Source organism: Leguminivora glycinivorella, chromosome Z (genome assembly GCF_023078275.1).
Source record: "Leguminivora glycinivorella isolate SPB_JAAS2020 chromosome Z, LegGlyc_1.1, whole genome shotgun sequence".
NCBI classification, from domain to species: Eukaryota; Metazoa; Arthropoda; class Insecta; order Lepidoptera; family Tortricidae; genus Leguminivora; species Leguminivora glycinivorella.
This window is the reverse complement of record NC_062998.1, coordinates 40,590,941-40,615,265: the sequence shown is the minus strand read 5'-3', so window position 1 is coordinate 40,615,265 and position 24,325 is coordinate 40,590,941. Positions and strand designations below refer to the sequence as shown.

General features: G+C 38.2%; 1 protein-coding gene across 1 annotated transcript; it reads right to left on the bottom strand.

Moving 5' to 3' along the window:
• Window positions 1-1,196: 1,196 nt before the first annotated feature.
• LOC125241618 (protein zer-1 homolog) lies at window positions 1,197-23,633 on the bottom strand. The gene is made up of 8 exons (XM_048150179.1): window positions 22,411-23,633; window positions 21,878-22,080; window positions 21,330-21,501; window positions 20,752-20,913; window positions 5,571-5,732; window positions 5,127-5,276; window positions 3,986-4,238; window positions 1,197-2,531 (listed from the first exon to the last, which is right to left on the bottom strand). The coding sequence occupies exons 1-8, from the start codon at window positions 23,410-23,412 to the stop codon at window positions 2,350-2,352; spliced, it is 2,286 nt and encodes a 761-aa protein (XP_048006136.1). The 5' UTR covers window positions 23,413-23,633; the 3' UTR covers window positions 1,197-2,349.
• Window positions 23,634-24,325: the final 692 nt, after the last annotated feature.

The window sequence follows — 24,325 nt, the reverse complement described above, 5'->3', positions numbered from 1 at the left end:
GTCAAAAGTGCATGATGCATATATATATATATATATATATATATCACTATGCATTTAAGGGTTAACTCTTGTTTGAAATGTCATACGAAATTGTTAAACGATTAAAAGCGACAAGGTGCAGAAATCATCACTAATCTATGACGGTGACTGTAGCTCGAGCTTTACGCTCGCATGCACGCTGCGCGCTGTGCCGTACACCTGAATCAGGTCGCATAGTTAAAATTCAATGATAATATCACCAAGTAAAAGAAAACAGTCGGAACGCGTAATCTTTCGTACACAAAGTTACCAAATTTACTTTGTTATATTGCCAAAAAACGGCGAAATTTGTGTTTAAAACTTGGTGTAATTTTGTCTTCTCTTCTCTCTTTGGTCGTATAAGATATAAAATTTCCTGTGATTGGATTGTGTTGGACTACCTTAGTAGTCCTATCTTAATAGTCGAAATAAACTTGTAATTATTTACAGAATATTGATATCCATTAGACTTATATTGACCGGGATATAGGCCGTGATTACCTTTTTGATTTTTGTCGAGCTCCCGATATTCCGACGCAGTTGCATGCATCATGATCACGATGATGATGACGTGATCATGATGCATGCAACTGCGTCGAAATATCGGGAGCTCGACAAAAATAAAAATAAAAACCGGCCAAGAGCGTGTCGAGCCACGCTCAGTGTAGGGTTCCGTAGTTTTCCGCATTTTTCTCAAAAACTACTGAACCTATCAAGTTCAAAATAATTTTCCTAGAAAGTTTTTATAAAGTTCTACTATTGTGATTTTTTTCATATTTTTTGAACATAGGGTTCAAAAGTTAGAGGGGGGGGACGCACATTTTTTTCCTTTAGAAGCGATTATTTCCGAAACTATTAATATTATCAAAAAACGATTTTAGTAAACCCTTTCTCATTTTTAAATACCTATCCAACAATATATCACACGTTGGGGTTGGAATGAAAAAAAATATCAGCCCCCACTTTACATGTAGGGGGGGTACCCTAACAAAACATTTTTTTCCATTTTTTATTTTTGCACTTTGTTGGCGTGATTGATATACATACTGATTCCAAATTTCAGCTTTTTAGTGCTTACGGTTACTGAGATTATCCGCGGACGGACGGACGGACGGACGGACGGACGGACAGACAGACATGGCGAAACTATAAGGGTTCCTAGTTGACTACGGAACCCTAAAAAGGTAATCACGGTCTGTCCCGGTCAATATAAGTCTAATGAAAATAACCGTGAATCATTCAAAACTCTTATTTATATCCATGCTATTTTAAATAATAATGTAAAATAATAAGGAGATAATAGTGTACAGGCCATGTAGTCAAGAGTACTATCGTTGGCGCTTCGTCTCGAATCGTAGTACAGATTTAAAATTCATCACTTTAAACAGTTATTGGTCTAAAGATTATTCTACGAAATTTCGTTTGACAGTTTGTAATAATAATTAATGTCCTTGTAACATGTATGAGACGAATGGCGATGAAAGAGGAATAGGTTAGCAAGTGTAGTTACGATCTTAGTTTTCGAAAGTCTGATGCTAGCAACACCTGCGTTACAGCTCCTTTAGACGGCGATATTTCGGGCGATTTTAGTAATATTTCGGACTATTGACATTGCATCTTATTCAGCGGACCGATAAATGCCGCATTGTAAGGGCCTAATGACAAAATGTAAGAACCCGAATACGAGTCTCCGTACATTGCGGTATTTGATGCATGTGACAGTTATAAATAACATTGTGTGATAGTAATATCAGTACTATCACGCAATTGCACACAATGTTATAACATTTATAACAGCCAATGTGGAGGCACTCTCCTGAGGGTGATTGCAGAAAGGGTTGATGGCCCTCTTATTACTCATTGGATGTCAATGCATGTGAGATCTAACGAGCATTATGTGTTCTACTAACTCTAGCGTAAGATGTTTTATTTTATTGTTCTTTAATTTTATTGTGTTATTGTTTTACTAATATTTTGTGTAAATATGGACATCTGTCTGAAATAAAAGATATCATTTCATTTTTTTCATTTCATATAACTAAAGTAGGTAACAAATGACTGTGCTGGCTTTTTTCACGTAAATGAGAGCAAGAAAGTTATTTTTTTCTCGCTCTCACGTGAAAAAAATCTAAGTTGGCCGTGCGCTGCGGTCGTATGTAACCTTTATATCGTATGCGAGTCCGCGCGCCGTGCAACTGTATTGGGTCCTAATGATCGCATACGATATCGTAGCGTCGCAACGGTTCGACGCGTTGAGTGTTATAAGCTACCTTGGTTCGCAGTGGGCTAATCCTCCAGCCGAGGACGGATGTCCTCGAAGTACTCCGTTAGTTAATTGTCCGGGGAGAAGGAGTCGGGCAGCGGGGGCGTGACGCGGTTGGCGAAGCGCGCGCAGTTGCCGATGACGGTGCAGGCGAGGTCCTTGATGTGCTCGTACGGCGACGGGTGGTTCAGCAGGTCCACCAGCAGCTTGAGGCCGCCCTCGGCTTCTACCAGGTCGCAGTACTTGACAGCTGAAAGGTTCAAAACATCCAATGATTCTCTTCTTAATCCAAAATACTATTCTAATATTATATCTTTAACACTTTTATTGCCAGCCAGTTAAAACTATACATCCGAAGTAGGCCACAAAATGTTGTAATACTCCTACTTCAAGGTTTATACACGGTGTTTCCGGTATCACTCAAAACCTCAGATACTCCAACTGATTTTTATTTTTTTAAACTCATCTAGAGTATTCATCTAGAGTATCTTTTAATCTGATCGTTACTTTTTTTTAATTGAATTTTTAATTTTCTGTACAGCTCTACTTGACTTTTAGCTCTAGACTCAATAAAATAATTGCTAACTACCATCATAAACCATAAGACTATTTATTTGTGTACGTTACTGCAACGACATAAGGTTTACCAATAGACAGCTAAGATGTCACTGTAAAACACTTTAAAGCTTTGTCACAGTAAACTTCAAATTGGACAGGTAATCGCAGTAAGCAAATAAACTCAATATTCAAAATGACAAGGTTGTAATTAGGTACGAGTTCAATTTGTCATGACTTATGATAAACATTAAGATTAAACTGACAAACAACGTCAAACTAGTAGCGGAAAAAATAATCGTCCAAGTAACCGGCCAGTATTAATACCCCTAAATACTGAAAAAAGGTAAACAACCTCTAGCAATGCGATATACACAATGTTGTATTACGAGTACGAAACAACTAATAATACTAATTTAAATAAAAATATTACCCCCATCAAGATATAGCTCAATCGATTCTACTCTCGATTCTGAACAAAGTGTTTTCAGGTTTTTAGTGTTAAGTGAAACACGGTGTATGTATATCGAAAACAGTAAGTCGAAAATTCTTAAAATTAGACTTTAATAACAAGTAAATAACTATTGTATCATCATTACAAATATGTATTGGAATACGAGACTTAGGAGTCCCTGCACATTCGCATCAGACCTTCGTGGCTGCCACGGGCCAGCAGCCACGAAGGTCTGATGCGGATTTGAGACTTTACACACACCAATCTTGTATGTTTTAAAACTAATATTGAATTTCTTATTATAAAAACACAAAATAGCGAATCCTACTAACAATATAATACAGAATACAGATGAATTGATTTATCAATCTCAGAAATCGTTGGTATGAAAATTTTACGCTACTGTAAATGCATTGATGTAAGCCATACTGAACGATATTTAATATAAACTTACAAAAAACATTGACATGTGTATCACAATTGCCAATTGCATGAGACAGTAAATTTCACAATTGAACTCGTAGTAAAAGTTGTTAAGTATGGCCTGAATAATGGTGACAGTCACACATTATTCCGTATTTTTTGTCAATTTGGCAGTCGCATCTACCAGTATAATATGATGACTAACAATGCTCTTTGATCTCAATGATCAAGTACTATTTGGCCTTAGAAATATTAAGATGTGTCGCACTCACGGTAGACAGTAGTGAGGTTGGCGAGCGCCCAGACGGCCCAGTGCTGGCACTGCGGCGTGTGGTGCGCGTGCAGCAGGATGAGGATGGGCTCGAAGGAGCGGTAGTTGATGTTGCGCTCGGCGTGCAGGTCCCAGCGCTCGACGGCGGCCGCCATGCGCGCCAGCACAGCGTCCCGCGCCGGCTCCTCCACCGTCCACGCCGCCGGCCCGTCCGACGCCATGTGCGCCAGCACGCCCGCCGCGTTGTAGCTCACCTGAACAAAGTATTCACACAACTAACTATTTACATTTTTTTTACACTTTCTTACAAAACTAAGCCAAAATTGTTTGCAGATGCAAAAAGAAAAAAAATAACAATGCAGTTTGCTTTTGTTTTTTTGTCCCAGATTAACCCTTTAAGCCGACTATGAACAAATCTTGAAACAGGAGAAGGCTATGACGGCGTTAACTATGAAAGCCTTGGACATTACAACTACGTTGATGCTCGGAGCGCATTCATGAATAACGCCGTAGCTGCATGCGATGCCATATTGTGACGTCACGTTAGGTATGTACCTCTATACCGTCGCTGGAAGACTAGCAGCTCCGCCATCTCGGCCACGTGGCAGCATGCCGAGATGTTGTGACGTCACGCTGATGTACATACCTCGATGCCGCAGTTGCAAGGCTCAAGCAGCTCGTAGAACATGAATAGGATCGTATCTCCGCCACTTCGGCCACGTGGCATCAGGCCGCGATGTTGTGACGTCACGCTGGTGTACATACCTCGATGCCGCAGTTGTAAGACTTAAGCAGCTCGTAGAACATGAATAGGATCGCAACTCCGCCACCTCGGCCACGTGGCAGCATACCGCGATGTTACACACGTCACGCTGGTGTACAGTCAACCAATTGGAACCCTAGGCCACTGTAGAACTATGTCATAGTGACGTTATTAATCAGATTGTAAGAAATCTCTTACTGCTTGTCAATTTGACATGGTTGTAGAGTGGCCTAGGGTTCCAATTGGTTGACTGTACGTACCTCGATGCCGCAGTTGCAAGGCTCAAGCAGCTCGTAGAACATGAATAGGATCGTATCTCCGCCACCTCGGCCACGTGGCATCAGGCCGCCATGTTGCGCCGCCACGCTGGTGTACGTACCTCGATGCCGTCGCTGGAGGACTCGAGCAGCTCGTAGAATACGGACAGGAACAGCTTGTTCATGAGCTGCGGCCGCAGCTCCGCCACCTCGGCCACGTTGCCCAGGAGGCCCATCATGTTGCGCAACAACTCCTCTTTGTCTGGGAAGCTCTGCGACAAAAAATAACATTTAAATCAACAACAAATCAAGTTAAAACCCATCTCCTAGACCTTAGAACCATTTCGATAACATTTTCAAGTACTTTCGACTGATGAACGTCAGATTTCAAAATATAATATATATTCTATCAGGGGTTAAAAAAACTTGTTAGCTTGTGACATAGGGAAGTTTGTTATGTGCACCACACACATATGTATATTGACGCATTCAGTTGCTTGACAGCATGACGATACGAGCCGAAACACGCGGTTTCGTGAATAACACAATGTTTACGAGGAGCTGACCTTGAGGCAGGCGAGGAAGAACTCCATGCCGCGGTTGTCCAGGAACCGCTGGCAGTTCTGCGGCGTCTCGTCCGTCACGTTCCACATGGTGGACCACGCGACCTCCAGCACGTCGTCGCAGAGCCGCCGCTCCAGCCGGTCCGCGATCAGGTTCAACATTTTCTGTAATCAATTGCGTTTAGTTAGCTTTTTTTGAACCCTTGAGAAACGTATTATGGTTGGCATGGTGGATGGAGGACGGGGGAGTGGCCATCCACCAACCCGCTGGATTGACAGCGTTAAGGATCCCCTCACATCTAGCGTCTCGCGAGCGCAGCGTCGGGCCAGCTGTGTGGAAAAGAAAAAACGTCGCGCCGACGTAGCGTCAGGCTTTGCCATACAGTTGGTCCGACGCTACGCTCGCGAGACGCTAGATGTGGGGGACCCTAACAAGGCCTGCCAGGGATTGACACACGCGCCTATTATTAGGACTGCAGAAGACCATGCGCAATGGAGAGCTTTGCTGCGCAAAATAACGACCTCGTGTGTTTTTATGCCGTAACGGTTTTCAGATCAAAATATGGTTGCCAAAAGTTCAGCCATTTTAAACGTGCTTTCTCTTATGACTTTCATTAGAAAAAAAATTACGAAAAGTTGCTTTTAAAACCATGCTCGAGGCGACTCGACTCAGCAAAACACTAAAATTCATAAATATGATATCTGAGATCCCAGCGTCCACGCATATTCACCTCGCTCCTTACGCTCAATAAGTGAGAGAAGAACACTAACATCTGTACCGCGTTACAACCACGTGAGACACGGTTAAAAGTACGTGGTATTAATACTACGTGAAGCATAGAAAATAAATGATGGTCATACATACTTATAAGAAGTTTTTATACATGATGTTCGTTTACGTGTTTAATACATATACACCCTGTTTTGATTGAATTCCGAAAACTTTAAGGGAAGGTTCTTTAGATTAAATACAATTAATTTCTCTAAAAAACTAGCGTCTTAACTCTTACGGTTATCGAGTTATTAAAAAATAAAGATAATTACTGAACATGTGTGTGACAGCCTTTACCAATTCCTAATATTATTTGTTTTGACATGTGCCGTCAATCACTTGACACTAACTTGAATGTTATTCTTAAGGATCTCTCACAGTCTCACACTAATAAATTCATTTATTATGTAGGAAAATGTTTTTTTTTTTTGCGAATTTAACTAAAAGTGGTATAAAGGGTGGTTCCTGATAATGAACGATACACGATATATACGATGTAACATACAAAAGAAAATAAGGGCCACTAAGTGTTTTGAAAGTTGTTGACTACATTTCTGAAGTGAAAAAAAAAGTACTCGCGAAAAAAAAATTTTTTGGGCTATTCAAAGTTCATTTTGGTAAGTGTTTAAGGGCCACTTGCAACACCCGCTTAACTCAAGGCAAAGACATAAGTAACTCCGTATAGACGGATAGTCTCTGCATGGAATGCTTTTCATTTTTAAATCTATTTAAGTACACCCTCCATTCTGACTCTCACCACTATGTCAGGGGCTTTTTAAAATGTAAATTTTGTATCGTGCTTTTTAATTTTGTTTTTAAAAACTAGAATATGAGAATAAGAAAGAAAATAAAACGAACAATCGGTTTATCCTCAAATTTGTTATGTAATATTCACGAGAAAAACCACATAAAAGTCGTGTATATATAATAGAGTATTGTGAAGAAGAATCTAAAATAATACCTAGTCGAAAATACAAATGACACGTCAATAACGACACTATTAAAATGAAAAGGACAAACTCATCATATGATAGAACGGTACTCTTTTCGGTGATTCATAATTTAAAATAAGAAAATGTGCTTATTTGGACACTGATAGTGACAGGTGTATTACCGGTAATGGTTTTATTGGTATTTTGTAGAGTTGTGCCTGCTCGTTCACTGAAAAGATCGCTCCCAACTAGTACGATCTCCAAAGTGTACTAGTTCGTTCTTTTAGGACATTTAGGACAGTAGTACACCGAGAGAGCGAGAGACAAATTGTGCATATGGCGTACAGTAACGCTCGCTCGCTCTCGCGCGCGCTCTCGGTCCGAGTCAGTCGGTTTTAGTTCGGTTGCGGTCGAATCACACGGATCGCTTTGCTGTCATTGTCACTCCTCGGCTCTTTGCTCCTTTCGCTCCTATTCTATTGCGCGTGTGTGCGTGTACTGTCCTAGAGAGCAGAATCATTTGGGAGTCGTTCGGTCTAGTACAGTACAGGGAATCGTGTCTTTTGTACTATTAGTACATGTCCTACACAAGCCTAGTATTTTGGCAAATAGAGGTAATGTTGTCAATAGTCGAAACCGCTATTACATTTGACTACCGGTTTTGATTATACCGCTAATTAGATATTTAGTGATATAAATAACGAAATGCAATGATAACCGGTTATACCTTATTTAAAACCGGTAGTAAGAATACCGGTAACGATCCATGCCTCAAAGCCATAGAGAAAAGGTACGGTGGCCTAGATGGCGTTACACCTTTGGGGAACGCTCGGCTAGTTGGCACTAATATTAATATTTGACATTTTAACACATATCAAGCTAAGAATATGAGCCAAATTGTCAAAACTGAGATTCAAAAGTTTTAAGCCTGTGTCGAGAGATGGCAGTGTATGGACTGTGATTACACATTTTACTTTGACAGTAACTATCTATAATACGCGATCCTCTTTGCTCAAGGTTAGTTGCTGTCAACTGTCAAATTCCATGTAAAACGGTGGGTTAACCCTCCATTTTATATTGAATTTAACAGATGACAGCCCACTAACCCTGAGTTTAGGTTGGTGCAAGTGGACCATTTTTAACTTGAATTAAGAAAAAGTGGAAATCCTAAGGCCTATATTTTTACTGTACTGTGAAAAAGAGTTATTCTTTAGTACGTTTCAGTATTAATTTTACAAATCCGTAGACACCAGAATTTTTAGTGGCTGGAGAAGGTAGCAACTTTCCAATATTTCATGCATTTTAAACAGCCTGTATATATTTTTTAACTTCTGATTAGCAGAAACGTCTGCAATCGATGCCACTAGGCTTAGAATAAATTTAAAAGTGGAAAATGTCTGCCTTGGGTGAGACTTGAACTCCAGAGGCCGTGAGTTCAAGTCTCACCCAAGGCAGACATTTTCCACTTTTAAATTTATTCTAAGCCTGTATATAGTTTTCACAATACATCCTGAATATATTGGGTTGGTAAGAAAGTAATGAGCGAATCATAACCAATATTGTATTTTTTATTTAATTTATTATTTTAATCATTTATCAAAAATATAACGGCCTTCGTTATCTACTACTTGTCTCCATCGTTCTGGTAAAGAATGAATAGCATCGGCGAAGAAGTTCTTAGGTTAAGATTCAAAAAACTCAGCTATGTACTGTCGTAGATGGGCTTGATCATCGAACTTTTTTTCATTCAAGGCATTGCTTAGCGATCTGAACAATGCGTAATCCGTAGGTGCCAAGTCTGGAGAGTACGGTGGATGAGGTATCACTTTCCAACCTAGCTCCAATAGCTTTAGCCGAGTCACTTTTGCAATGTGTGGGCGAGCATTGTCGTGTAAGAAAAAAACTTTAGCATGCTGTGGACGATTCTGACAGATTTTTTGGTTTAAATTTTCAAGCTGATTACAGTATACTGATGCGGTAACAGTCATTCCACTTGGTAGGAGTTCCCAGTGAATAATACCATGAATATCCCACCAAACGGACAGCATAACTTTTTTCGGGTGAGGCTCTGTTTTTGGTGCCTCTATTCTTTTTTCGTTTGGAGCTAGCCACTGACGTTTGCGTGTGTGATTTATATATAAGACCCATTTTTCATCTCCAGTGATAAGATGGTCCAACCAGTTGAATGTGCGGCGAAAAGATAGAAGTTGTATGCAGATATCGGCACGGCGGTTTAGTTGATCTCTATCAAGTTCATGCGGTATCCAAACACTGTATTTGTAGTTTTTTCCCAACTCGTGTAAATGTGTTTCTATGGTGACATGAGAGCAGCCTAACTCGGTAGCAAGACTACGACTCGTTAGCCTCGGATCTCCTTCAATTAAGGTTTTTTTAATATGGCTACATCAATCTTCACCGGTCGACCAGACTTAGGTTGATCTGATAATGAAAAGTCGCCATTACGAAACCGCTGGAACCATCGTTTCGCCGTGGCCTCAGACACAACTTCAGGAGCAACACGCTGACATATATTACGCACTGCTTCGGCGGCTGAATGGCCAGACTGAAATTCATATAGTAAGCAATGCCTTACATGCACTTTTAATTCGTCCATTTTCTTCCTTATATTAGCTCGGCGACAGCTAGTGAATGACTGACGAGAAACTGTGCGACTCGCCCTTTATAAACTTTCGACCATAGAAGATTCTAGAACTCTCTCAAAAATTTTATGTGGAATTCAATCGATCGCTCATTACTTTCTTACCAACCCAATATTTTAAAAATCAATAAAACAAAGCTTTGTTTGCTATTAAGGCTTATACATTTTAAATAAGTTGTCATAGTTTCCTATAGTTGAATAAACATGAAATTAGTATTCCTGCAATCGCCGAAATTCTTAAGAGCGTTATAACATTTCGGCGTCGGGCGAAATTAGGTATTTTACCCGCCGCGCGAGCCCAATATGCCGACCCTTTCTAGCACGTCTTATCACTCGCTCGCACTACAATAATGGACAAAACAATCTTGATCCTTTCTATGGAATTTTGATAACAACCACAATCTACTATCTCGATATAAACTTTTGGTTTCTAATAAACATTATTTTGTACGAAAATACGAGAATATAGCGCGAAATAATATCAATTATGTTAAAATTTATTTAAAAAATTAAAGTAATAATTATAAAAGTAGATCCCATCCCAAATATTTGCTTTTGTTATATGATAAGTATTAGAGTAACGTATATATTAATATGATGATAAAATAAGACAAATACAATTCTAATTACTTCAAGGTGGTGCTCAGGGTCTGATGATGGAGCCAGATGGTGGTCACCAATACCAATGAACAATATGACTATACAACTTCGTGGTTTACATGTCATTCTAGCATTTTCACTTTCACATTTCAAGTGCATATACCACGAGTATAGGTTTTCGGGTGTGCTGATTTAAAAATTAATGACCGATTTGGAATCTGACATTGCTGACTGTCACTTTGACACAAAAGTCATCATGGGTGTCGTAAAATAGGTTTTAGGGGTGCTGATTCCAAAATTAATGACCAATGTGGAATCTGACATTGCTGACTGTCACTTTGACACAAAAGTCGTCATGGGTGTCGTCAAATAGGTTTGCGGGGGTGCTGATTCCAAAATTAATGAACAATGTGGAATCTGACATTGCTGACTGTCACTTTGACACAAAAGTCGTCATGGGTGTCGTAAAATTGGTTTTAGGGGTGCTGATTCCAAAATTAATGACCAATGTGAAATCTGACATTGCTGACTGTCACTTTGACACAAAAGTCGTCATGGGTGTCGTCAAATAGGTTTGCGGGGGTGCTGATTCCAAAATTAATGAACAATGTGGAATCTGACATTGCTGACTGTCACTTTGACACAAAAGTCGTCATGGGTGTCGTAAAATTGGTTTTAGGGGGTGCTGATTCCAAAATTAATGACCAATGTGGAATCTGACATTGCTGACTGTCACTTTGACACAAAAGTCGTCATGGGTGTCGTCAAATAGGTTTGCGGGGTGCTGATTCCAAAATTAATGAACAATGTGGAATCTGACATTGCTGACTGTCACTTTGACACAAAAGTCGTCATGGGTGTCGTAAAATTGGTTTTAGGGGGTGCTGATTCCAAAAATAATGACCAATGTGGAATCTAACATTGCTGACTGCCACTTTGACACAAAAGTCATCATGGGTGTCGTAAAATAGGTTTTAGGGGTGCTGATTCCAAAAATAATGACCAATGTGGAATCTAACATTGCTGACTGTCACTTTGACACAAAAGTCATCATGGGTGTCGTCAAATAGGTTTCCGGAGGTGCTGATTTGAAAATTAATGACCGATTTGGAATCTTGACATTGCTGACTGTCACTTTGACACAAAAGTCGTCATGGGTGTCGTCAAAAAGGTTTCCGGGGGTGCTGATTCCAAAATTAACGACTATTTTGGAATCTCACAGTGCTAATTGTCATTTCGACACAAAAGGAATCATGGGTGTAGTCAAATAGTTTTTAGGGGTACTGATTCCAAAATTAATGAAATGATTTAAAAAGTAATGACCGATTTGGAACCTGACATTGCACAGTACCCCTGGAAACCTATTTGACGACACCCATAACGACTTTTATGTCAAAGTGACAGTCAGCAATGTCAGATTCCAAATTGATCATTAATATTGAGATCAGTACCCATGGAAACCTATTTGAAGACACCCATGATCACTTTTGTGTCAAAGTGACAGTCAACAGTGTCAGATTCTAAATTGGTCATTAGTTTTCAAACACCTCCGGATACCTATTTGACGACACCCATGACGACTTTTGTGTCAAAGTGACAGTCAGCCATGTCAGATTCCAAATTGGTCACTAATTTTGGAATCAGCACCCCTAAAACCTATTTTACGACACCCATGACGACTTTTGTGTCAAAGTGACAGTCAGAAATGTCAGATTGAACATTGGTCATTAATTTTGGAATCAGCACCCCCTAAAACCTATTTTACGACACCCATGACGACTTTTGTGTCAAAGTGACAGTCAGAAATGTCAGATTGAACATTGGTCATTAATTTTGGAATCAGCACCCCCTAAAACCTATTTTACGACACCCATGACGACTTTTGTGTCAAAGTGACAGTCAGAAATGTCAGATTGAACATTGGTCATTAATTTTGGAATCAGCACCCCCTAAAACCTATTTTACGACACCCATGACGACTTTTGTGTCAGAGTGACAGTCAGCAATGTCAGATTGAACATTGGTCATTAATTTTGGAATCAGCACCCCCTAAAACCTATTTTACGACACCCATGACGACTTTTGTGTCAAAGTGACAGTCAGAAATGTCAGATTGAACATTGGTCATTAATTTTGGAATCAGCACCCCCTAAAACCTATTTTACGACACCCATGACGACTTTTGTGTCAAAGTGACAGTCAGAAATGTCAGATTGAACATTGGTCATTAATTTTGGAATCAGCACCCCCTAAAACCTATTTTACGACACCCATGACGACTTTTGTGTCAGAGTGACAGTCAGCAATGTCAGATTGAACATTGGTCATTAATTTTGGAATCAGCACCCCTAAAACCTATTTTACGACACCCATGACGACTTTTGTGTCAAAGTGACAGTCAGCAATGTCAGATTCCACATTGGTCATTAATTTTGGAATCAGCACCCCCTAAAACCTATTTTACGACACTCATGACGACTTTTGTGTCAAAGTGACAGTCAGCAATGTCAGATTCCAAATTGGTCATTAATTTTGGAATCAGCACCCCTAAAACCTATTTTACGACACCCATGACGACTTTTGTGTCAGAGTGACAGTCAGCAATGTCAGATTGAACATTGGTCATTAATTTTGGAATCAGCACCTCCTAAAACCTATTTTACGACACCCATGACGACTTTTGTGTCAAAGTGACAGTCAGCAATGTCAGATTCCACATTGGTCATTAATTTTGGAATCAGCACCCCCTAAAACCTATTTTACGACACCCATGACGACTTTTGTGTCAAAGTGACAGTCAGCAATGTCAGATTCCAAATTGGTCATTCATTTTGTAATCAGCACCCCTAAAACCTATTTTACGACACCCATGACGACTTTTGTGTCAGAGTGACAGTCAGCAATGTCAGATTGAACATTGGTCATTAATTTTGGAATCAGCACCCCTAAAACCTATTTTACGACACCCATGACGACTTTTGTGTCAAAGTGACAGTCAGCAATGTCAGATTCCACATTGGTCATTAATTTTGTGTCAAAGTGACAGTCAGCAATCTGAGGTACTACATATTCGTAATCTGAAAGTAATCAAGTCAATAATTTCAGTTATTTTGAATCGACTATGATTCCGAATTATTGGTAATAGTAATGATTGTATAGATGATTAGTGATTCCTTTACATGTAATGGTAATTTACCGTTTCACTTGATTACATTACAAGTAATCTGACACCCAGTAGTGTCAGATTACAAAGTAAAATCAAGTAATCGTGTAATCCGGAATCGATTACGATTTCCCCATCTCTGGGTTTAGTTATATGGTTCATTGGTACTGGTGACCACCATCTGGCTCCATCATCAGACCCTGAGTACCACCTCTTGTCAAAGGTCTTGTTGAGACGAACCCAACGAGCCTAAACACGAAGTCGTTTACTTACATGGTTCACTGGTACTGGTGACCACCTTCTGGCTCCATCATCAGATCCCGAGTACCATCTTGATGTGTCTTATCATCTTGACCGTATTGTAATTTTCACATTTTTATCATCACAACGTTGTAATACTTTAACATTCAAACATAACAAAGTATTACAAAAGCAAATATTTACGGATCTAGGATCAAATTCGTTGGTCGCTGTTTACACACACACAATGCGAGGATAGCCCGTGTAGAAACAAGGCGTCCGACCCACACAACAATAAATATTCTCGACGTTTGCGATGAAAACTCGGAGACCAAAGCGACATACGTCTTACCTGCTCGAGCTCCGGCGCGGCACTGAAATCGCAGGCGTCCGTCGCCGGTAAAATAGCGACAGGAAGGCTAGTTTTCAAAAAATTGGCAAAAAATCATGATAAAATATTATAACGACAAATGCATAACAGCAGTTTAAGCACATTGTGCAGATTATTTATATACTAAAATAACTTCGATAACATGTAGATTTTCGGAGAAATGGTCACTTGTTTCGATGTATTTTCAAGACAAAATTGAGTTCGTTTTACTTTCAATTTCTCAATTTCAAAGGATTAAATGATAAATATTGTTTAATGGGCCTTAAGTACAAGATATTTGGAACTTAAATTTACCTCATTTATGAGAGTGATCTTATCAAATTGTACATAATAAGAGCTCCGAATTCTGTGCTTCACGCGGTTTTTCCTAAACGAGCATCAGAAAAACAATCATTACTAATTGAAAAAGCTTTTTTTTTCATATGTTTTTTATTTACCCGACAGTTAATAAGATGTTCTAACTGAAACAAGTACTTTCACTGTCTTTTAGTATGAGTAAAGTGTACAATTTTGTCGATAAATATTGTGCATTTTACAATATATCGCCTTTTTTTGTCATAGCGCTCTTAATAACCCTTATTTTCTTTTGAGTAGTATAAAATGTATATCTAAATAACCTATCCTAACATGTGTTCGTTTTCAAATTTTTTTTCTCTCTAACGGCAAAAGGGAGTGTACAAGTTTCTAATAGGGTGGCAACGCGCTTGTGACACTGTTTGAGTTGCAGGCGTCCATAGGTTACGGTGACCGCTTTACATCAGGCGGGCCGTATGCTTGTTTGTCACCGACGTAGTATAAAAAAAAAAACAATCTTAATAAAATCATATATTAAAAAACAAACGAAGGCTAACTATATTGGTTATAGTAGCAAGTGGGTTGTCAACTATTTATTTCGTGTTGTTATTCTGTTTTATCCACAGACCAAAACAACAAGACGGCCCTTACAGGGCGACTCGCGGTCACCACGCATACGAAAAATAAGGTTTATATAAGTATGAACGCGCGCGACACCGGTCAGTAGCGCCCAAGCTTACGACCCGCTAACAGTCCCTATGTCCGTTCGAAAAAAAATCAAAAAGAATCAAATTATGTTTCTAAAATGGTGTCCTGTAACATAAAGTGGTGTGGCAAATCAACAAACAATTCAACATATAAAAAAGATGGAATAACATTCCACAGGTAAGTCAAATTCATTATTTTGTTGAATATTGTTTATTATCCGCGGAGTTCATTGTATACTGGGTAATATGGTTGTACTGGGCGGCGCCGAAGTATGCCCATCCCTTTTCGTCAAGTTAGGAATGCGATATGCTATCCCTTTTACGTAAACGACTAGGGATGGGGGCCATGTTTGTTTATGTATGTTGCGGGAACTTCGTGCTGCCGTTCGTACCATATGGTACCATTTAATGAAATATAAAAGAGAGGTGATTTGTAATTGAGAATAATTATCTAGAAACTGTAGTTTTATTTAGTTGCTTGATTAGTTTAGAATAATTGGTATTCATTAGTAAGTAGAAATGCATAGTTTAGTTATTAGTTAGTAGAAGGATTGTTTTTGAGGTACTATCACAATAATTACTTAATACGAAATATTAGCAGTTATTCAAAGTAGGAAAAGACCATGAATGTGACATTCTCCTTAACAAACGTCCATGGGATACGATTGCCACCAACGTTTCACCTTTGACCTGATGATGAACTTGGAAAAAGTGCGACGGAACTCAGAGTTGGTTTGTGTACGGCATATGTTGTGTGGGTTTTTTAGAATCCTCTAGGGGAGCAGTTAGGTCTCCGGTCATGAGATGGAGCTGATGATGAACTTGGAAGAAGTGCGACGGAACTCAGAGTTGGTTTGTGAACGGCATATGTTGTGTGGGTTTTTTAGAAACCTCTAGGTGAGCAGTTAGGTCTCCGGTCATGTAGACTTGTAGGAAGAATATTTAATCACGAAATAACTATAAATAATTTTATATTAAAGGAAAAAATGGAAAAATTTACGCTTCCGGCGGGACTTGAACCCGCACCATTTTTGCAATCCGTGCAATGCTCTTACCAATTGAGCTACGGAAGCCACGCCGGACTTCGCAAATCTAATTTATTAATTTATTTATTAATTTATTTTTAATTTATTTATTTGTTTAGAATCGTTAGCAGACGTTTCTGCTTAATAAAAATTAACTATAAATAAGTTTGAAAAACTGCATGTAGTATTTTATTTGTTGCAAAACAAATTCGCCACGGTACCGGTACCGGTACCATTGTCTATAATAAACATGTCCCATCCTTACGGCTACGCGTGAAGGTGCGCCATTATTTGAAACGACCAATGGCAGCACCGTGCGCTCCCGCCTCGCCCCGCAAGGTTTGGTGATTTGCGTCTCGAACAATATTGCTTCCAATAGGCTTCTATGGGGGTGTTCTGTGGTTTTATCAGACAGGGGACGTTGTTATTAAGGTCAATACGAGCAAAGACATATATAACTCCGTATAGACAGATAAAGTCTAAGAAAAAAACGTGCCTCAGTAGGTACCATACTGGCCAAATCAGCTTCTTTTTAAGAACTGTCAAAACGATTTGGTAATATGGAATTACTATGAAATACTGAGGAGTGAGGTCACGGTCAATTCATTTAATTTATATCTTTCTCTTTGGCTTATTAAATAGAAAATTATGTTGAAACATAACTACTGTCCATATTTTTGTTCTAATTATGTGGTGCTTTATTTCGTGCACTGCTTAAAATATTCTATTTTAAGTATAGGAAACTAGCCTATTATACTTGGTAGCGTAAACTCATCTGAGTTTGGTAAGCGTTGGGAATGCACCATAGTTACTTGCATGAGTTTAGTTGTTCAAGCCTGTTAGTACCTAACATACTTCTACCCACTTTGTAAATAAACTAATATTTTGTTATGATCATTTATTTATCCCTGTCTGCATGTTAGTAGCAAGATATATTGAAACAATTATTGTATTCTCAAGTAAGCGAATTTATGTAAATTAGTTTAAAGAATAAAGTTCTTAAACCTTAATATGGTAATTTTTTTTCTCTTTCATAGGTCTACAAAAAAATCGCGTGATAGATTATATCTTAAGAAATCTTTATAAACGCATCTTTATGCTTTCTCTTGCTTGGATGGGGCGGGTCGCTAGTAGTTATTAATGAAATTAGTAGTTGTAATTAAATTATTAGGGAAATATCGATAGCTGAAACTATAACGTAAAATACAATTAAATAAAACTTCTTAATGTTAAATGTTGCTTATTTCGTATTTTACCAATACTTTCGCAGTTGCAGGCCAAGCTAAATCCATACGTATTTCATGCGGGACAGTGTAGTAGTCTTCTAGAAAGTATCTTTTGGGTTTATGTTTAATTTCCTTTTTGCCAAACGCGCGCTGCTTTATAAATAGCAATGCAGTGCAAATTATGACAAATAAAAAACAAATAAGTAGTACCTACCTATCAAAGCGATTGCAATTTCAGTCACTTGCTGCATTTAAACTTTTAGGTATAAAGCGGCAAAGCAAAATAAGTTGCAAAAATATTGCAAAGTGAACTATTACTAGTAATATTACATCTGACACATCGGTTATAAATATTTCGTTTAATCAGACAACTGGAAATAGTTGTAGCCTACTTTAATACCATAAGGTCTCATATACCATAGTATGATAAACTATTGTATTAACAGTTTTGAATGATTCACGGTTATTTTCATTAGACGGTAATCACGGTCTATATCCCGGTCAATATACGTCTACTGTATTAATACCCGTAAATAATAGCACTAAAGTAAAAGTAATAACGTACCTAAAGGGAAGGTTTTTGTCACCTAAGACAATGGCTACACAATGAAGCTCGCCACCGGTGGGAGTGCGACCGGAGACATATCTAATAACCTCTTATCAATAGACCTTTAATGGATATCTTAAGTAGATATAAAAATTATACTGACTGAGAAAACGATAATCTTTTCATAAATATAAGCCCTGACACCCTGAGCCAATCTTAAAAGACTGTGGTAGAACATTTTACATTGACATATATACATACAGGGGTAGGCAGAGCACATGAACTACTAAGTGTCAGTGCCACTCTTGGCAAAAAGGGGTTGAAAGAAATCCTAACTTTCCTTAAATTCTCAAGGCTGATTTCTATATAATATGTGTTATAAAATACTGTTAAGAATTGATAATCATCATTTCCTAACCTTTTGCACCGGCCGTAGCTCGAGAAATTAGGGTAAGTTAGAGAGTTTCAAGCGTCTGGTAAAAGTTACGGTCGGCGGAAATGGTCAGGAAACGATGATTATCAAATCCTTACAGTATTTTCTCTTACATATATAAAAATCAGCTTTAGAAAATAAGGAAAGTTAGTGTTTTAAAAAACTTATAACAAAAAAATGGCCGACGGGCCGAACTAGGTATAATATGTAGACATAAACGTCGATACGAACTTTATATTATCCCAAAGTTTCATCCTTAAGAAAATGAGGAAGGCCTGGCGGCTCTGGGCTCTTAGTCCAATAATAAATAGGATTATTAAATGCTATGGGAAAAACTTATTACTGTAGCAAACGCATACATTCTGTGGGAATAATGCTTAAGAAAGTTCGCAAGTGGCGTTACATAATAAAAGAAATAATGAAAGTCGTGATATAATCAACGTCACCTTAATAGAACACGCCAGTTTCTTCATTCGCGGTGCAAAGCAGAGGCGCGGCCCAATATGTGATCACTTTACAGAACGTGATATCATTCACAACGCCGCGTAATTTTGTCAAATCTAACCTTTGATAGCATGATATAAGAACGAAGGTACACACGATCTATAAGAGCTAGGGAAGCACCGAAGTTATTGAATTATTTTGACTTCCGTGGTAAAAAGCAAGAATTTTGAAGGAGATTTTGCCTATAGTTTGTCCTTCATAATCAGACTAGCTAATAGTAATAAGACTAAAGGCTTCTGCCCGTGTCTTCAGTTTGCATTGAATGATTATACCCATTTTAAGTCATTTTCCGGTGCTCAATCTCTCAACTAATTTCGATCGATACAGGCTGACCAATTCAAAGAAGCAGGCGTACGAACAGAAGTAGGGACGCATGGGTCTCGTCAAAGTTCTGATAAACGTTAACGTTGTCTATAATATTTACTAAAATAGATTTAAGCTTAAAATAAAGAAAATGGGATCGTGTTTAGGGTTCCGTAGTCAACTAGGAACCCTTATAGTTTCGCCATGTCTGTCCGTCCGTACTCCGCGGATAATCTCAGTGACCGTTAGCACTAGAAAGCTAAAATTTGGTACCGATATGTATATCAATCACGCCGACAAAGTGGTAAAATAAAAAGGTGGAAAAAAATGTTTTGTTAGGGTACCACGCTCTTGGCCGGTTTTTGTTAAGTCTATGTTATTCAAGGGAGGCCTATGCTCAGCAGTGGGCGATTGATGGCTGAAATAATGATGATTTGTTGTTGCAAATTGACTGTGCGCGGGAACGTCGACGAAATCGTATGAGTATAAGTAATAAATAATATGAATGTGCACTTTTGGAAAGCAAATATATAATTAAGTATTTTCAATCGCAATGCAAGCAAGGCATAAAAAGGAAGCAAGTGTACACATTAAAAAAATATAAATGTTTAAGTAATATCTTCTTAATTTTTGATTGACAATAACAACACATCGCATATAGGCAACATATTAGAATTCTTAGATGAACAGAAACAAACAGAACAGAGAAGGGAAAACTGCAGACAAAAAGTCTTCCATTCCTAGCAGTAGTAGACACTTTCTTTATATAGGCGTCCCCACTATAATAAAATTATTTAAGCACCTATCCTACTTACTATATTTGACCATGATAAAATACGAATAAAAATAATAAAACTTAATATGACAGAGCCAATGGCACTGAAACAGGGCATGCCTCCATTTTATTGCCCTTCTATTGTTGAACTTGTGTTATTTACCACGCACATAGATAATTCAACAATTAGTTAAGTACCTACATAAGATTAAGTATAATTTAATAAATTTGATTGTGCAGGTATTTATCGTCCTTCATTGATAATACTTATTTCAAAATGTTTAAGTTCAATACAGGGAATTGTTTATTATGAGTATTATCCTAACCAATCTCAATAGTGAAATTCACGACATAAGTACAATTTACGGTCTATTTTATTACGTTAGGCAGACTAAGAACTGTGAACTAGATCAACTAGAAAAGCGCATACGTACTACAATAGTGACGTAAATGTGTTGCAGTAATAATGTACTTATACAAAACTGAAAAAAATAGCAAATTTATTTCTGTTAAAACACACAATGCAGTTATAGAACTATTAAACTCCATGTAACAAAAATGGTGCAGCTTGAAACTAAGTGAGGATTGCAAGATATATAAAAAGGTTACTAACCCCTATCGCGCCGTGGTTGCCCAAGAATTGCTTCTGTGTGCCGTCGACCTGGCAAGCGAGCGAGTTTAGGAGGTATATCGCTATGCGCTGCACGAAGCCCTCCTGGTTCACGTCGGCCACTCCATTCAGCAGGATTTGCACTACCCGCTCGTATTCAAATAACTGAAACATAACAAATAACAATTAAGTAAACAATAAGACATAGTAAAAGTTATTTACGGTTTATTTGAAGGTTAGCTACTATAGGAATAAAATGGTTTATCAATAATACAGGACTGGACTGTGCATCCATTTTTACTACTGTGATAATGTGTCAAACTGGTAACCAAGTTTGTTTTTAGAAGTTATCTCAGAGTTCTAAACAGCACTTCACCATGTAACAAGTAAATATAATGAATCGGAACCCTTCCTTTAACATAATGATAAAAAGTAATTATTGTAATGTTTGCCAGATAAAGTTACGCGTTTCTGAGGTTTCTAAGAAAAATCAAATTATGACTTTGTTAGTCATGTGGACAAATGATACATTATGACTATGAGTTTATGCGAACCAATAGATACCCATAGAGAATACTTACAACGTCTGTGGGTATTTTGAACTGGCACAATGTGAGACAGCCATTCCTCATCATCGTGTCATCACCAAGATGAGCTTCCATTCCATCTAAGAGAGCAGTGATTATTCGTTTTTTTAGCCTGATACCTATACGCCCTTTTTCTTTCCCTTTGACTATGTAGAAAAGTGTAGCACTAGAATGAAAAATGAATAATAATTATTGCCAATGCTCAACTTGTATGAAATAAAAAAAATGTCTCATTTGTAATCTAAGTATGTGCCAAATTTTGTATCATTTGCTGATATAATAGTTGCTCATCATTTGTTACCTCACATAATACATACAGAGCAGTAATCCAAAAATAAAAAGTAAAATACATTCTTAATTAATTAATAACTATATAGTTATGAAAATGTTATTATAGCATTAAAACCGTATTTGTAACTGTACAATTAATATTGTTCTTATAAGGTATTTATAACATATTTCTACTATAAAGAACTTTGTGGAGAAGAATTATGCACATCTTAAAGCAAGGAATAATAATTATATAATTTCATTTGACATACCTGCCAGATATCTGTATATGTTTTTCAGAAACATGTTGATCCATTGCATCTAGGACCACTGCTAGTGCTCTGCCTATGTAAGCATTGTTCTCATAGCGGAACAAGTAATAAAGGTCATTGAGGACACGCGTGAGAATAGCCGGCCTTTCCATATATGCTGCCGCAGCAGTCAAGATTTGTTCTACATTGGCATCACCTGTTATCTAAAAATAATTTTAAGATATTAGTTACCCACTTAGACATTTTTAAACAGAAACCAGGGGCATTGTCGACCCTTTATCACCCATCACCATGCCTATGAGCGACACAATAGGTGATAAAATGCAATCATGACACTGCTGAAGTATTAGTACTAGTATAGCCAAACACATAAAACAGTTATTGCCCTAAATAGCAATAAAAAATAAACAGGAATAAATAACAGTCAATGTTGCCAAACTTATTACGTTTTAGGGATTTGTTACAGTTCACCTTAGAGCAATTGAAAGAGTATTATACATAAGAAATAAAATAATAGTTTAACATTAACTCACCACTTTGGCAGGAATGTCATGCCTTTTGCAAGCTCCGTGGTGAGTCCCATACAGGCCCAGAAACTCCAGGGGCCTGTTGACTCGGGCAGCTAAGCCAGGTATGTCACACCTCACTTGGTCAATATCTGATGTGCCTTCACTGTTAGACACTGCTGCTGCCCCAGAGCCCGCAAGATTAGTCCCTGATATATCCAAGGATTCCAAAAGGGTAAGATTATTTATAAGTTTAGCCAAAACATCATTTGGTTTGAAATATTTCCCATGCCTATCATTAGACTGTGAGATATCCAAATGTCTCAAAGTATGCAAGGTGGCTATCCAATCAATGACATCTTTTGTCCAGTGCACACTGTGCAAAATCAAAGATCGCAAGTTTTTCAAATCTTTTAAAACCCAAATTGTGCTTGATGATGTGGTTTTAGACAAGTCTAAATGTGTTAGATTAGTCAGTGATTTTAAAAGCAGTAAGGGAAACACTGCAAGTCCTCGACGGGTCAACCGTCTCAAATTAGGAGCATCAATTATGTATCCTCTCTGCCGGAAGAGAGTTTCATCTTGTGAGAGAACATATGTCAGAGGTCCCACTTTTAGAGAGACTAGGTTTTGGCTGTTACTGTTTATGATGTCCAGAGAGCTGGGGCTGAGGTACTCGCACTGGACCACTTCGAGCTCGAAGGGCTTGTGCTCCATGAGGCAGCGGAACCCCTCGTCCGTGATACGCGAGTTGCGAAGTCTCACCACGGACAGCCTAGTGCGCGTTCGGTCTCGGAATATGTTTGCTATGCTATCACTTACTCTGTTACTCTTCTGGTACGCCTCCAAGAACTTTTCACATATTTCTGAGGGTAGAATCACATCATCTTTCAACTTACGCCATCGAGTGTTCGGATCCAATGTCGTAATTATATTTAGATTATTAACTATGTAATTCATACTAATGTCGAACAGCGTATCAGGTGAGCTGTCGTACAAAGAAAACAACTCCTGCCCCGACGACATCATCTTGACTGCGGTGTATTATAATATTATGATTGGTGAGGGTATACTTTAGGAAACGGAGAACTGAACTCGCAGTACCATCGTTGCGTTTCCCTCTGCAACTAAGGTGGCTAAAAATTGTTGTGAAACATGACGAACAACCGAATCGCAGATAAATTACAACAATTACTCCGCGGATGCGATATTTCCACGATCACAAAATCGCGACGCAACAAGAAAACCAATCTAATTTTTTAGACTAGAGGACTGTCACTCTTGTCTAGAAATTGTTTGGATATTGAAATATTTTTACAGATATGGCAACACTTACGTAAAGGAATTAATACACAGGTATATTTTTTTAATGTTTATATTGCTGGATCTTACAATTAAAATATAATTACAGTTAAATATTTTTACAATATCTAAATACATCATCGACTTTATTTGGCTTGGTCTAATAACCCTATTTATCCTGATTTATCCTAATAGTACTAAGGCTCCCCACAGACAGTCTTAAAAATTCATAATCTTAAAAAAAACTTGTATGCAATCTGACAGTTCAAACTGACACTGACAAGACACTGACAGATCTGAACTGTCAGATTGCATACAAGTTTTTTTTAAGATTATGAATTTTTAAGACTGTCTGTGGGGAGCCTAACACATGACCGTACGAGGACTGGACCGCACCAAGCAAACATATCTTCTTAGTAGTTTGTGCAAGCAAAGGCTTCCCACAGACAGTCTTAAAAATTCATAATCTTAAAAAAAAATTGTATGCAAATTGACACTGACATATCTGTCAGTGTCAGCAAATACTATATAAACTCTAGAGTTAATGGCTCCTGTACACATATGGCCAACGGTTTCACCAACCCCCTTGGCCAAGCGTGTAGAGGGCTACTTGGCCGTAAGTTGGCAGTTGGCGCTTGCG